General features: G+C 42.1%; 1 protein-coding gene and 1 long non-coding RNA gene across 8 annotated transcripts in view; one reads left to right on the top strand and one right to left on the bottom strand.

Moving 5' to 3' along the window:
• Window positions 1-624: 624 nt before the first annotated feature.
• Window positions 625-15,406, top strand: part of LOC131136761 (uncharacterized) — a 34,741-nt gene continuing 19,959 nt past the window's right edge. For 2 of the 7 annotated variants that reach the window (XR_009131807.1, XR_009131801.1), the window contains exons 1-9: window positions 625-728; window positions 1,925-2,100; window positions 2,169-2,253; window positions 6,534-6,738; window positions 6,871-7,029; window positions 8,983-9,219; window positions 9,458-9,642; window positions 9,732-9,833; window positions 11,373-11,449. This is a non-coding gene — a long non-coding RNA (uncharacterized LOC131136761). Of the gene's footprint in view, window positions 729-1,924; window positions 2,101-2,168; window positions 2,254-6,533; window positions 6,816-6,870; window positions 7,030-8,982; window positions 9,220-9,457; window positions 9,643-9,731; window positions 9,834-11,372; window positions 11,450-15,406 lie in introns of all 7 variants that reach the window. The other 5 variants (XR_009131802.1, XR_009131806.1, XR_009131803.1 and 2 more) reach the window with 5 other exon arrangements.
• LOC131136758 (calcium-binding and coiled-coil domain-containing protein 1-like) lies at window positions 2,977-13,990 on the bottom strand. The gene is made up of 15 exons (XM_058083984.1): window positions 13,825-13,990; window positions 12,316-12,477; window positions 12,145-12,247; window positions 10,645-10,844; window positions 10,358-10,570; window positions 9,903-10,051; window positions 9,693-9,762; window positions 9,460-9,615; window positions 9,132-9,386; window positions 8,914-9,039; window positions 8,584-8,679; window positions 6,903-6,990; window positions 6,499-6,764; window positions 6,260-6,354; window positions 2,977-4,895 (listed from the first exon to the last, which is right to left on the bottom strand). Exons 2-15 carry the CDS (start codon window positions 12,445-12,447, stop codon window positions 4,868-4,870), a joined length of 1,977 nt encoding a protein of 658 aa, XP_057939967.1. The 5' UTR covers window positions 12,448-12,477; window positions 13,825-13,990; the 3' UTR covers window positions 2,977-4,867.

Raw genomic sequence — 15,406 nt, 5'->3', positions numbered from 1 at the left:
TAGCTTACTGAGGTAAGCTAAAGAGATTAGCGTAACATTAGTAACATTTTAAGTCACAAAAGGATCAATGTTTAATAAAATTAAGACAAACTATTAACTTTGGAGGTATTTGCCAGGTGATACTGTCCCCTAGTGGTGGTTTATAGGTACGGCTGGAGTGAGTAACGCCTTGCACGCCTAGCATGGCTAGCATAACAACACCTATTAATGACAATATAAATGTATAAGATATTTTCATTCTATTACAATAACACAACAAAGCATGGCGATGATACAACCTGAGAAACTGAGAGTGACAAATTGTGACAGGCTTTGAGTAAAAGTGTGGAAAATAATCGCTATTAATCGAGACATCTATGCGCATGCGCACAATGATTCACCCGTTATGGATGACTGGTGAATCTAGCTCCATCGCGATGCGTTTGTGGTATCGGTAAAATCCGATGCAAGCGCCGTTTTATTAATGTTCAAGTTCACCACATATGCTGTTCCCCAGGTGCCATGAATGCACCATCATCATTTGGCGGTTTGTATTGAATACGAACGGAAGCCGTGAGGAACATACCACTACTAGCAAAACAGCATGGACGTTCGTAGCAAGCAGCAGCCACGAAGTTTCTATATTTAACCCCCCCCCCCCCAAACGTTTACATGGTATGTTCGGAAACACTACGGATTCTCAAAGAACCGCGGAAAGCTCGACAGAACGTCCGCCATTTGCAAAGAATGTAAGTTGTTTTCTTCTAATACTACTGTATTAGCCTAGCTGCTAGCACATTCATATTAGTATGTTTAGCATTAGTATGTTTAGCATTAACAGGAATATAAACAAACATCGATTCCACTATTTGAAGTGTCACTTTTACTTTGTTGTTAAATTATTAGTAGTAATTCTAATTATTGTTGAATAGTTTGACTCCACCACTGAACTACTGCTATTGGAATTGCATAGCTAATGTGAAAGTGGGATGAAAGTTGTTTTGGTAAGTTGTTGATGTTTTAAGATGGCAAAAAGAATGATGAAGAAGTGGTGATTAGTAAAAAAGACAAACAGCACTTTAGTAGAATTTTAATGTATCTTTTACTCTGTTTACTTGCTTTTATTCAACTCCATTTTTTCTGTAAAGCGTCTTTGAGTATTTTGAAAAGCGCTATACAAATAAAATGTATTATTATTATTATTATTATTATTATTAAGTGCCTAGAAGGAATAAAGCCAAATCCTTTTTGTAGGACCATACTGAATTCCAGTTTTTCCCTTTGCTTATTTGAATCATGTTGAATTGCATCATATCGCAAGAAATTGCACCATATCGTATTGGATTGCATTGATTTGAACTAAATGAGTATTGCATCGTATCGTATTGCATCGTGAAGTGGTTGAATCGTATCACATCGTATTACCAGAAAATTCCATGTATCATAAAGTATAGTATCGCTGGCTGTGTATGGAATCGTCCTCAGTGCTAAGATTCACACCCCCAGAATAGATGTGTGTTTTTATCACTCCCCCCTCTGTTGTGTCATGACATGGCGGGGAGGAATGACTCACCTGTTAGCACTGGGACACTTCCTTGTTGTTGATGTACTTCCTGCGATGGCTATTGCCTCAGCAATGTAACATAATACAATTACTGTCATCATAATAAATGAATAAAACATTTGGAGAGCTACTATGAATGTGGTTAGAAGCTACTGGTTATTATATCATTATTAAGACCTTGCTAAGCTGGTCAATCATCATGGTCCACCAGCTAAACCAGTATAATTTCCAGACAGAAGTGTGGGGGACAGGATGGGTTGAATCTTAGCTTTGTTATGATCCCAACAATACCTCATGTTGTTATTATTATGATTATGTTATTATTGGCTCGCAAATTCAATCTGTTCAATTCCACACTGGCTTTTGTGTGTTTGAATCCAGGCTGTTCATCCTGAGTCGTTAGCAGAACAAAAGCAAACATCAGCAACATCGGTCAAGCGTGGCGGCGAACTCAAGTGCTGCAGCAGGACCGGCTTTGACCATTGATCCTGATAAAGTCAGCGGGTGACCCCGGCTTGATGCGACAAAGAAGTGATCTGACCGGACGCTGCGTACAAGTGAGGCTGATTTATGAATCATATGTGGCAGCAGGGGTCATAACATGCGGCGCGACATCATTTTACAGCTTCTGGACTCCTCGTTTGTTACACGTCCCATCCACGGAGGCTTGCAGCTCAGCCAAGGGAAAAGGGGAGAGAGGTGAGGGGAAGGTGAGGAACGTCGGCAAGCGCAAAGACCGTAAATTTAACACCTTCCTGTGTGTGTGTGACGCATCTTAAAGAAAGGGTAATGGAACAAGTGATGGAGAAGCGAACGGAGGCTGGGGAGAGTGAGGGCGGAGGGCGGAGGGGGTTCCAGCAGGGAGGAAAATGAAGGCAGAGGAAATAAACAAGTCCCAGGTAGAAGTAAGAGGTGATTTGGGCAGGGGGAGGCGGGATCATAAAAAACTCTGGAGATGTGTTCTGGCCTCTGGCTCTTTCATATCTTTTACATTTCTAATTAAAAGAGATAAAGAGTGAGGGAGTCATCAATCCCACAGTGATTTCCCAGTTAAGGTTTTAGAGGTGGCTGTAAACTAGGCAGCCCGGCATCATTGATTTTATAATTAGCTATCGTCATCCCACACTCAAGACGGAGGGAGTGTGCTTAAAGAGGAATTCAAAAGTGAGAGGAAAAAAAAAAAAGGAGGCGGCCATCACGGGGAGCAGCGAGGCGCGAGGATGACGCCGATGATGTGATGAGGGGGAGCTCGGCCCTGAGGAGGAGCTGGTGACGAGGCAGGGAGAACCCCCCCTGCCTTGAATGCAGGCAATGATCCAAACGGGAATGTGGCAGTGACAAAAGAAATGGCACAATTAATTGCCGGTGAAATGTCACACCACGATCCAAATATTGCCATGATCTTTGGCCAGAATAAGACACATTACACCCAATCATGGATACATAAAGCATTTTATTATTATACATGAACCCCGGCCCCGAACCTGTTACATGGCTGATAGAAGGAAAATACACAGTCCGGGGATAAACGTGTCACACAGGACGTCCAAAAACAAACCATTAACTCGATGCAGCTTTATTGTGAGGTGACGGAAGGAAATGACCTCAAAAGTCACATAACAAGTACGAGGCATGTAGTGTAAATATAGTGTACTTCTAAAAAAACGACGCAAAGTGTGAACACCAGAAAAACACACTGACAATGACAGATTGGCCTATTAAACCTGATCAAACTCCCCAGTTATGACAAATTCAATAATCCCACGGAAGCTGATTAAACATTAAAATCCATTTCCATTTTCCCTTCCAGCTTCAGCTCAATAAACGGGGGAATCTTCCCTTTCGTTAAAATAAAATGCTGTAAATAGAAAGTCTTACTAAAGTTAAATTAAAAAAACGATTATGATTTATGCATAAACACGACACGCAATATGTTATAATATGTTATCATGATAAAGTAGCCATATTCAGGATGGGTATAACAGTGCACGCAAAGGTCATTTCATTCAAAGTTGCATTTTCTGAACTCAGATTGTAATATTAAGCCGTCATAATGATGTACTTTTTGAAAAAGCTAAATAACTGAGACCACTCAACAGTGCCTCTGCTGGTTACAGCAAAGTAGTGCACTAAATTTTTGCTCCAATTCTTCAGGATAATTCATCAACAATCAATTCCACACAATTGACAATAATTGAATCCACTGTTATGCCCACCTCCATTCATGTTTTTATCATAAAAAGTCTTTTCCAGTAAAAATAGGGTAGAAATTCAGCAAACTGCAATGCATCAAAGTTTCATAGCCGTCTTAGTTGACTTGTATTTAGCTTAAATGCAGCCCAACTGGACTTCATTAGAGATAGAAAATGTACAAAATGAATACAGTATTCATGAACAGATAGGTAGGCAGGACTTTTTAACCGGGGCGGTATCTTACCACCAGCCTGGGGGGAACACACCGACAGCCTGTCATGAATGTCAGCGCCTATAAAGATGATTTTCTTTCATAAGATAACGCTTTAATTATTTAGGCAGGAATTTAGAGCGCCGTGAATGTGAATTAAGGGTAGAAAAATGTATGAAAAATCTCCCTACGAACGCGCCACAAATAAATATCGGTAGTCAAAATCCATCGGAACTAAAATGAAAACGTAGAAGCATATAAGTTATGATAATAATATGAATACGTAATGTTTCTGTCAGGTTCAATCAGCTCAACAAGCGTTCTATGGCAAAAAAAAAAAAAAAAAAACATCTTAGAGCGCCTGGGTATCTCTAAATTTTTACTGCGTGCTCATCAACTGCTAACGTGTTTAGGAAAGTGCATTTCAAATGTTAGTCCAGGAGTGAATGCAGACGCAATATAACATCCCAGCACTGCCTTACTGCCAAATAATCATTCTCACACGACGCTGTATCAATGCTTTATGTTGTCGTGAATCGCATTCAAAGCTGCGATGGGGGAAAATTTAATGCTTGCCGGGGAGCTTCGCCATGATTTTCAGCGGGGCTCAGCCCCTTGCACAAAACATCATAATTACGGTGCCTGTCATGACTCCTAATCACAAATGTCATAAAAACGACATAACATCCGCCGTAAAGCTCTCGACGTAGCAATGATTCAACGCGAATCATTCGGCTACAGCGAACCCGAGCCTAAACGCTCGCTCTGGTCGACTGGCGTAAATATGGAGTTATTCTTTTTTTGGAGAGGGGGGTGATAACGGAGATTGCGTAACAACATGTAGTCCGTGGGGAAAAGAGTAGAAGCACGCCAACAAAAAGGATCCCGTCATCTCACGTGTGGGACATCCACTCCGCCGGTTACCATAGCGATGTGTCAGTCAGATCACTGTGACGGGGGGGGGGGGGCACAGAACAGAGAGAGCAAAAGTGAGACTAACGCCAAGTGTGGTTGCAAAAGGTTAGACAGAGGGAGTGTCTGAGAAAGGAGAGCGAGGGCTTTAATGATGCTGAAAATTGGCCCGTGACGGCGCTACACCCCCGCAGGTAAATCATTGCTATGGCCTGCTGTCAACTTATCTGTCCCCTTGTCCTCCCATCGCGGTCCTCCCCCTGCTTCAACTTCTTTTACGAGCACATATTCAAAACTTTCATCTTCCGGCCATACTCACCCTGTCGCCATAAATAATTGCTGCCGTTTTGTCTGTGTGCATTAGCCAGCTCAGAATTCATTGGAGAAGTCTTTTTTTTTTTTTGTGTGAGGGCAGATGTGTAAGGTACAATTTAGTGGAGGCGCTGAATTCCGCCATTTTGGGATTCTTTATTCCTCTGCTTCGCTATATATATATATATATAAATATATATATGCAGTATCAATGAAAAATATGTTCCTTTTTACTTGGCTGCATCTCCCCGCCGGTTGGGTTCACTAATTACTTTGCAGAGTAACATTGCACGCACAAATCACGCGGCGGGCTCATAAAGTGTGATGCATTGCTCATGTTTAAATCAGCCACCGTGACAGCCGCCATATTTGTAGGCTTGTTCAAAAGAAACGTTCGTTTTAATGTGGCGTCAATAATGCAAATCTAAATTCTCCCACTTTAAATCCTCAACTGACTTTGAAGCTTCTCAAGCTTCGGCAGTAAACTGGGTATTTTCTGTGTAAGTTACCACGAGAAGATGATATTTTGTCCAAACCTGACGTACAAAAACGTACAAAATACACACATTGTACTGTACGGATTCATTTACTGATAAACAAAACCATTGATTCAATCTGTAGTACTTTTTTTACCCATTAATTTGATTATTTGGTTATATTTTGTCATGTGTTTTCTATATATTCCTTTGAGAAAGTTTTTGATCGAGGGTATTTACTTTAAATCCAAGCAGTCCTCGTCTTGTGAAGTTTTGTGTTGACGACGCACTCCCGTTAATTATTTATACTGTACAAAAAAAGAGAACGACTATATTCCACCCACTTCCTGCTCAAACGCTGCAAGCCACGCCCCCATGTGATGATTCGTAATTGTTGGTAGCGTTTGCACATGACCCATCGCCCCCCCAGCTCTGTCACGCATCTGTGATGTCATCAGTGGTTGACTGTAGTGTTTTGTAGTAGTTTTGTGTAGTGGAACACAAACTAGCGTGCGTGAATTGTTTCTTCTTCGACAGTCTGTGTTGTTACCATGTAGGTCCATAGAGCATGTAGAGCGTCATAGAATCATAATTGCGTGTTAAAAGTTGTACCTTAGCACTGCGTCTGCGTGATCAGGAAGCAAAAGCGCCATTTCCTCTCCAGAGCTGTGCTTTCCTCCACACTGCAGTGAATCAGGTTCTTCCTCCTACACACATACGGTACATGGGTTTAATCACGGAGATGACCTACAGAGTCTCCTGTCTTTATGATCAAGTGTATCTAACAGGTGTGGTAGCATACGGCATTTCCAGTGTCACATATAATAAGCGGTTCGGCAATCAAGTCTCACTGAATCGGAGCTGTGCGCCATCGTGTCGCCCCCAGGTTGCCGTGGTGAGGAGAGAGGGGCCGGCTGGCTGATAACCACCGTGCTCCTTTCCATCTCCTGGGCGGATGACGGAGTAGCAGTGAGGAGAAAGAGGCTCGGCGGTCCTTGCTCGCACAGGCCGTAGTTTCCCAGCGGTCCGGTCGCACGAAGAGGCTGCAAGGCCTCTGCGTCGTCAGCTTCCGACACATCTGACATGTCCAAGTAGGCACCGTCATGTCGAGTATAGCCTGAACAACGACACAAGCACAAGTCACGCCACAAGCAGGCCATTGTGAAAGGTATTTAGCGTTGTCGTGGAATGGAAGTTAACAGCTTTACTGTCCCCATCTGCAGGGTGTTGGGCAGATTAATGTGGCTCCATTCACCTGTGGGAGCAGCGGGGGAAGTGCTCCACTTGGCACTGGCTGCTGTTTCTGTCTTCTGCTCCAACTGACAGATGTAGTCCATCAACTCCTGCGGCGGGAAAATATAGCCATCATTGCACACGACGGGGTGGGACTTCCATAATCACAGCTTCAGTAGCTAGCGCTCTCATAACCCCCATATGTCTGCCACATAAAGTGGACACACGCACACACACAATATGTCCGTACGCCACATTTGCTGTTATGTAAACACACACTTTACAACTACTACTATACATCAAACATTATTCCATTGGAGGGATTTATGATATGCCACAGACCGACTGCCATTGTAGCGCATGATGGCTGTTTATGTAAACTGGACACTCATTTGAAAAACATTGGCCGTGGACGCTGTGGTGGCGGGCCAGCGCAATAGCGCTTAGGTAACAACAAATCTGTGCAGGTGCTTTAACAGCAGCACCGACTGCCCTGAAAACCACTGATTTATATTACACAATAAACGTTTTATATTGCACAATAACCGCTAAAAAGACGACAACGGACCAAAGATGCCCAACAACTGGGACAGTTGGAAGAACAGTATGCTTGTGTATCTTATTGCGCCGCTTCAATAATCAAATAGTTTACTCATGTCGCAATGTGGGAACTGAGCGTAATACAAACTATTACCCGGACCAAATTTAAGACTGATAATGACTGCAGTTGAACCAAGTAGCAGTTTAATGGGAATACTAGTCTCAAGAAGAGGCAAAACAACTGCTATTTATTTGTTAATCCATACAAGCCGTTAAGGAGCCTCTGGAGCTTATCAGCTGATTACAAAGAGAACATAAACGCTGCAATAAGGATATTCAACGACTGGTCACACACTGAAAAAGACGGCTGGACAAATATGAGATATTTTGGGGATAATATACCTAAATTGGTGAAATTATCAGATTTTTATATCTAAAAATAAGCAGGACCTTGAAGCTGGAAATATTTGGGTAAACCATCTTTGATGACTAATATCGACCAATGTCTAAATGATTTTCTACAGCAAATTGGTATTCTGCTTCAAGAAAATAAATATTGATGATGGGGAGGCACGGTTCAGGTGGTAGAGTGGTCGCCTCCCAACTTGAAAGTTGCGGGTTTGATCCTCCCGTGATCATGTCTAAGCACAGTATCTTAGGGCAAGACAGTGAAGCCCCAGTTGGTCCTGATGCTGCGTCATCATCAGTAGCTGATGAAAGCACTTTTAGTGTCTTGGAGGTGGAAAAGCACATCACAAGTGAAAGAACGTTTACCATCTTATCACTTCTACCTGTGATTTTAATAGCATGAGTTAAGATATACTTGTATATTCCTGGAACCAGTAGACTTGTTTTGTAGGCCAAAAAGCCTACTGGTTCCAGGAATAGTCTTCCACTTCCACAAGTCTTCCACTCATATCGTGCTTTTCCACCTCCAAGACACTCAAGGCGCTTTAACAATGTTATCACATCTACCTATTGATGATAATGCAGCATCAGGACCAACTGGGGCTTCACCATCTTGCCCAAAGATACTGTACTAAAGTAATCCCTCATTCTAAAACTAAGGCTGTACTCTAAAGCTAATAGGTAAATAGTCCTTAAAACATGCAAATTATCTAATGTGTCTAGAAATATGATTTTAAATAAAAGTGGCAGTGTACTTTTTTCTCGGAAAGCAGGTGCTCCTTCTCTTTCTGGGCAACCCTCAAGCTAGTCTTCAGCTCCTGGAGCTCCCGGCAGGTTTCACTCAGCTGGACCTGCAGGTGTGACAATAAAACCGGGGTGGGGTCAGACTCAGCACTTTATTCATTCTGTTAGCAGGAGTGGGTGACTTATATATCTGTATACGTCTGCACATTCATTACCTCTTCCAAATGCCTTTATCTTGCATTTATGAATGACTATAATTGTTTTGAAGCTGCTCACTCATCAACTAGACAGGTGGCAAACGTTATGAGTGCTGAATGTTCCTGTTAGTGGTGTCAACTGACCCGGTTACAATCCTTTTCTCTCCCGAGCTCTACTTCCAACTTCACTCTCTCCATCTTCTCCTCCTGCAGGCTCTCCTCCGTCGTTTGCATATCAGCAGTAAGCTTCTCCAGATGCTCACGGTCCCTCTGCCAAGGCAACGCACAACCAACATGACGCCGAACAACACAACGGTGACGACGATGTCAATTATCTTCAGAAGCGAGTCCACCCGCTGTACCTTGGCGATGTCCTGCAGACTTTGCCTCTCCTGCGCCCACTGCGCTCTGCTCTCTCTCAGTGCCAAACTGGAATCTGCAAGTTGGAGGGTAAGCTGGGCGGCCTGGAGGCGGGCCTGATGTAGTTCAGCCTGCCCACGATCTCTCTGGGCTACCGTGGTGCTTAGATCGTTTTTTAGGCCGTCTACGGTACGCTCACTCGCGTCCAGACGCTCCTGCAGGCACCTCATCTCCTTTAGCGTTGCCTCGTTCAATGCCTGACAACAAAAGATAACTTGGATTAGTTACCAATTCCGTATTTACAAGAGATTTGCACCTTCTTCTACAGACCTCCTTTCTGTGGGCTGTGGTCAGTTTCTGCGTCAGGGTGCTGATGGTGTTCTGGAGCTGCAGCACGCAGGTGTCTCTTTGGGCCAGCGAGTTCCTCAGGCCTTGGAACTCCTTGGACAAATTTCGGAGTTCGCCCTCAGTCTGTTCCAACATGGTCTAATAAAGGTGACACGGATACAAACAGTAAGAAATATGCGGTGAAAGGCAGCAGTCTTTACGGTACAAGTTGGCACCTGCAGTATCTGTCTGTCACTCTCCTCTTCTTTTTGCAGAGCTGTGGCGTTTTTTGCTCTTTCCTCCATCCTGCACAGATTTAGAATAACAAAGGGACTCACTGGAACCATTATGCAGCTTGTTTGGATCAGCCATTCCAGGTAAATATATAAATAAAAAATATATTTAAAAAAAAAAACAACAGAGGGAATGAACAAATCATATCAAACCTTTCCAGCTCTGCGTCTCGTTCCACAGCTCTCTGCCTGAGAGTTTTGATGTCCTCCTTCAGCTCTCTAATTCGCACTTGGTTGGCCTCTGTCACTTCCAATAAAGCACTCTTCTCTTGTGTAAGACATTTTCCCAAAGCCATTTCCGCCTAAGAGAACAGGCAGCATTAGCAGGACATACAGTAGACGATCTATACCTCGGTATCTCAACACATTTTGACATGAAATGGTAAGATATTGTTTAATGCGGGTACATACAGTCAAGTCAAATTTATTTACTGTGTACCACACTTAATAAACAAAGGCTCAAAGCAGGCAAAAATAGACAATCCCAAAGAATGATATGAGTTATTTTTTTTCATTATTTATTATTTTGTCACACTCCCCCTTCTTGCTTTTGCATGTTGTTGCTCGACCTAATACCTCATTAGGTACCACATGTGTATGTACTGTACCTCCTGCTTCCTCTCCATCTCTTCAATGTTATCCTGGCTTCTCTTCAGCTCTCCCTGCAGCCTGCCGATGTCGTTCTCAAGCTCTTTGCGTCGTCTGCCCCAGCCCTCCCGCTCCCTGTTGAAATCTGCCCTCTCTTCCTCCCTTTGCCTGCTTGTCACCTCCTGGATCTGCAGCAGCTCAGCTCGCTCCTGCAGACATTTCTGCAGTCGGCTCTAAAAGAGACACAAAATAAATAGTGACTCCCAACACCTTACTGTTTAATATCAAGCTATTCAGCAATTGTCACCTGCAACAATTGAGCCCGAGGTACGACCACCAACATATCTGTGCCCTCCTCCTCGTGGGGCTCCTCCTCAAGGGTCACCAGATCCTCCAGAAGCTTTGGTGTGCAGAATGTGAATTTAGAGCTGCGAGAGCAAACCTCCCCTTTGGTGTCGATGTACACAAATTCATACTCTTGTGCACTGGGCTTAGGAAGGTACGATGCTATGAAGGAGATGAGGAAAGATAAAAAGCATTAGAAGATAGTAGTAACAGGTCATGTGACGATGTTTAAATGACAAAACAATAGAAACCTACTTTTATATGATGCATGTTAGTTTCAAATAATATGCAATACACAAGTATATTGTGTATGGCATTAAATAACAACCAAATGAAATTCACAAGAAATACATCTACTGTATATGTGGGGCAATATTGGCTGCAGTTTCGGTTTCAACCACCAGAGGCAGCACTTGAGCCAAACGTCATAGTTGTACCCGTACTTGGAAGCCTTTTCAATTGAATTTAACTAACATTAAATTAAACAATTACCAATTAAGGTGACCATTTTATTATATTCCATTGGTATCTAGCTGATTACTTCAGCTGAGCTAATGTACAGTACATGCGTGTAAGCTAGTTATTGTTTTTCTCTACCTAATAACATTCATTTAGGGGCACATGTTTTCTGTTATATTAAAATGTGAAAAATCTACCCGCATCTCCTCATTTTTGTTTTATCTTTGACAGATCTGAGTCACATTTTTGCATTTCCTTCCTAATGCAACCAGTCCGACCTGCCTCAGTGATGCCATCCAGACTGTCAAGTAAGTACAAATATCAATCTGGGACACAATGTATTATAATTCACAGGAAATCCCTTCAAGAAAAAAAAACATGCTAAAGGAAGCGGGATGGCAAAGCTGACAGGAAATCATGCGCCAAAGATTTTACGAGCTGTATTGTAATTCACTGCACCAACGTGGGGCAACAATCTTTTTAAATGATGAAATCTGCTGATGATAAACAATCAGCAGTTTCTTTGCAGTCTCTTTCTTCCCTTCTAATCTCAATGAACGCCTCATCTGGTGTACGTGCCCTTCACACTGAACCAGGCCAATCAGAGGCCACTGGCAGACTGGACCCAGTGACGGTGGGAGAGTCCTGTATTTTTATCACTAAACGTCTGCGTTAACAGCCAATTGGCTTGCTAACAAAATGGAGACCTGAACCAGAAGTCAGCTTTGTCGTCAGTGGTTGATGCTGTAGTTATTACAGCATCATTAAAACAGTAACAACCATAAGTGAATATTCTTTGTCAGGCAGAATGTTCTCGAAAACGTTTAGATTGCGCTTATGTTTCAAATGAGAAGTCTGGTGGATGTGTATTTGATTGGATTTTATTATATTTTATTGGATTTGTATTTGATCTTGATCACTTGGTACTAGCTTTGTTTTTCAAATCATTCCGTACTGGTAGAGATCGTCTAATTATGGGATTTTTAATAGAGGAAACTTGTACCATGGAACTGAACACAGCAGTTGACCTCTGTGCCCTCTTCATCGTCACCCGGGGCGACTGCCCAAACAAACGTGTGGTAGTCCTTCACTGACGACCACCCCACCTGCAGACCAAAAATAATAATTATGACAAAGTAATATTGCAGCGATATCCCGAATGTGTGAACGTTACCTTAAAGAGTCCTATCCAGTCACTACTGGCCCAGTTGTGTAGTGAGCTCAGTGTGTAGTGACAATCCACTCTGCTCTGAGGAAAGTAACTGCAGCCCACATTTCTAAACTCCACCTTCCCGGGCATTTCCATGGCAACAAACACAAAGGCGCTCCTTTGTACCTATAGGAAGGGAAAGGGTTTACAATGTGGCGCAGTGCATTTTTCTTGAGGTTAATTGGCCATAGATATGAATGTGAGTGGGAATGGTCGTTTGTCTATATGTGCCCTGTGATTGGCTGGCCACCAGTCCAGGGTGGACAGCTGGGATAGGCTCCAGCACACCCTGCGACCCTCGTGAGCATAAGCGGTAGAAAATGAATAAATGATCTTGAACTTTTGACCGACTGATAAACAGTCTACTTCAGTTGAACTGTTGTTTTCAATAAATAACTTTTTGTAGCTTCAGTTAAAACCTCGCGAAAGGGGACCTGTTATGGTTTTTGTACTTTTCTGACTTATAAATGTTGTTAGAATGTTGTATTCTCATGTTAAACAATGCCAAAGTTTCAGATAATGAGGTATGCATTCTCCCTTTGTGATGTCACAGAGGGGCTGACTTCCTTATATGGTTCATGGTGAGCGTGTGACCAATCACAGCGGAGTGGGCATGCCACTTTTAAAAATCAAAACAGACAGTTTTAACAGGAAGCACAAATCAAAGGAAATCAAACTGGGAATAGGTGCAGATTCTGCAGTTTTCTGTGCGGATTATTGTGTGTAGCTGCTCTACAGGAGTCTACAACTCAATACAATGGGGCGAAAAATGAGCATAATAGATCCGTAATAGATTTGAGCTATTTTTTAACTGGTCTGAAGATTTTTGATCAAGTCTGTATCGTCTAAACGTCGGCAGCACAACTAAAACTTCAGTGACAGCAGGGTATTTCAGCAACATGACACGTGACACATTTGTCACCTTGGCTATTTCGGACTCTTTCGCCATTGTACACCATCACACGTGCAAGTGGCACAAAGACTTTGTGCAGTCTCGCCATGTGCAATTCAGGAATTATTATTATTATTATGTTATTACTGTATGATGTCTCCCATTAATACAATCTCCACTCAACATGACGACACTGGGGCCTATTTTGAGCGTTTGCTCTGTGACTTATTCCAACAATTCATTCCATATGATGGCGTTATACGTTATAACAAAGTCAGCAGCCGAAGACGAAAACTAATCCAGCTAAACGTGCTCTAGATGGTGACAGATGTACAGCAGCTACGTGGGTTCACGTTACAAAGGAGTAGAAGCTAGAGGCCCAACAGCAGGAGCTCATGTAGACAACATTTATCGTACCGACACACCACTTCACAAAACACACATTTGGATGTTTTTTTAAATTGTTTTGTTAACATCGCCACTTTGATAGCGTATGTTAGCATATAACAATAACTAACATAGTGGACGCAAAACACATCTGCGCAGGTATTGTGTCGTCCGTTTCTGGACATCGTCCTCACCTTTAAAATGTCTTCACTTGTCAGTCCGGATCTCTTTATCTTGTACAAAATGACAAAAAGCTGACAGTCAAGTCCTGCCACTCATGGTCTGTTGCCCCACGACCCCCAGAAACAAAAACAAAAAACAGCACGAGCGTGACAGGTTTCCTTTGCAGTGTGACTCTGGGAAATGTAGTCTATTGTCCCGCTGATGGAGGTCTAAAGCCTCCTCTCGGAACTACAAAACCCATACTCGTTGCTCAGAAGTGACTATCGCGCGGAGTGTAATACGATGCGTGTCACCGCTTCGCCTGGTTTTGTTATGGAAGCCAACGTGTGTTAGATCGAAGCATTGTAACAACAAGCAGACCATTTAATAACGTTATTCCTGTCTCGTAATTAAAAGATCATTAAATGGAAGGATTGGGCAACATACGGACGGGTACAAGTCTTGTTTTCCAAATCGTGCCAATGTTTAAAACTCTTGAAACAAATATCGCTGTAAATAATTGTACGTAGACCATTAAAATATTATATATAAACATATTTCTGAGAGTATTTTGTAATCTGACCGTCTCGCTTTGCAGCCTTGACATGATGGATCCCAGCTTTGACCTACGGGGAGCACTTTCATTTAACGATACCTCGGCTGGACAGCAGATGGCAGTATACCATTTTGAAACCTCAATGCTGTATGAATGAGGCAATTAGTTCCCCTGTTTTAAGTGAGGTCGAAAGCTATCGGCTATCTATTTTAATTAATTGAAACCCAAATAAGTTAATTAAAAGAAGTCTTATTTCTGGTGTCTACTTGGATGTATTCAGCCATCTCTAAAGCAAATTAGAAAGTAATGCAAAGGGAAAGAGCTGTTATGAATTTAATTTAAACTGCATAATTTTTACATTTTTGTTACATTTTGTTTAACCATTCCATAACTTTCTCCAAAATATAATTTCATTTACAAATATTTCAGTGGTTTAAAACATGTTTTACATACCATTATATCCACGCTGATGTTACTGGGGCTATTAAATTCTTAAACCAAGAGCATTTGAGGAGAATTAATGTCACAGCATCAGTAACTTCATATAAAATAATGTTGGTAATTTATAATTATATTTATTGGTGTTCTCATGCAGTTTCGAGCCTGCTTATTAATCTCTGCTCAACTAGCAGTTAATCAAGTCACATATTAGGCCTGCTTTTACTCCTCCTCAATTAGTAAGTCCAGTTTGGCTAATTTAGTCTGCTCAAGACGCTGTAAGGACGCTTCAAGTCATTTTATGCCGATGGACATAAATTGTCTTTAAGTGAATTAATAGCGTGCAGACTCGTGGTTCCACTTTGTGCAGTGAGATAATTAAATAGTTTCAACTGCCATGATGAGCCGCTTTTGTTGTTGCCTTGTGTGTTTGCTTGATTTTTATTATTTTTTTTTTTAACAATGTTGTAGTTTTAATGCTCTTTTCTGTTCAGGAGAATTGCCTTGACTTTTAAATGATGAGAAAGTGTGACTGGTCATTGGCTTGTTGATGCTTCATTGTAATTTGTAGACTGATTGTCCACGGAACGGCTTGCTCTTGTTCTGGCAGCTTGCTGTTA

This window comes from Doryrhamphus excisus, chromosome 10, assembly GCF_030265055.1.
Source record: "Doryrhamphus excisus isolate RoL2022-K1 chromosome 10, RoL_Dexc_1.0, whole genome shotgun sequence".
Taxonomy (NCBI): domain Eukaryota; kingdom Metazoa; phylum Chordata; class Actinopteri; order Syngnathiformes; family Syngnathidae; genus Doryrhamphus; species Doryrhamphus excisus.
This window is presented reverse-complemented; position numbering and strand designations above follow the sequence as displayed.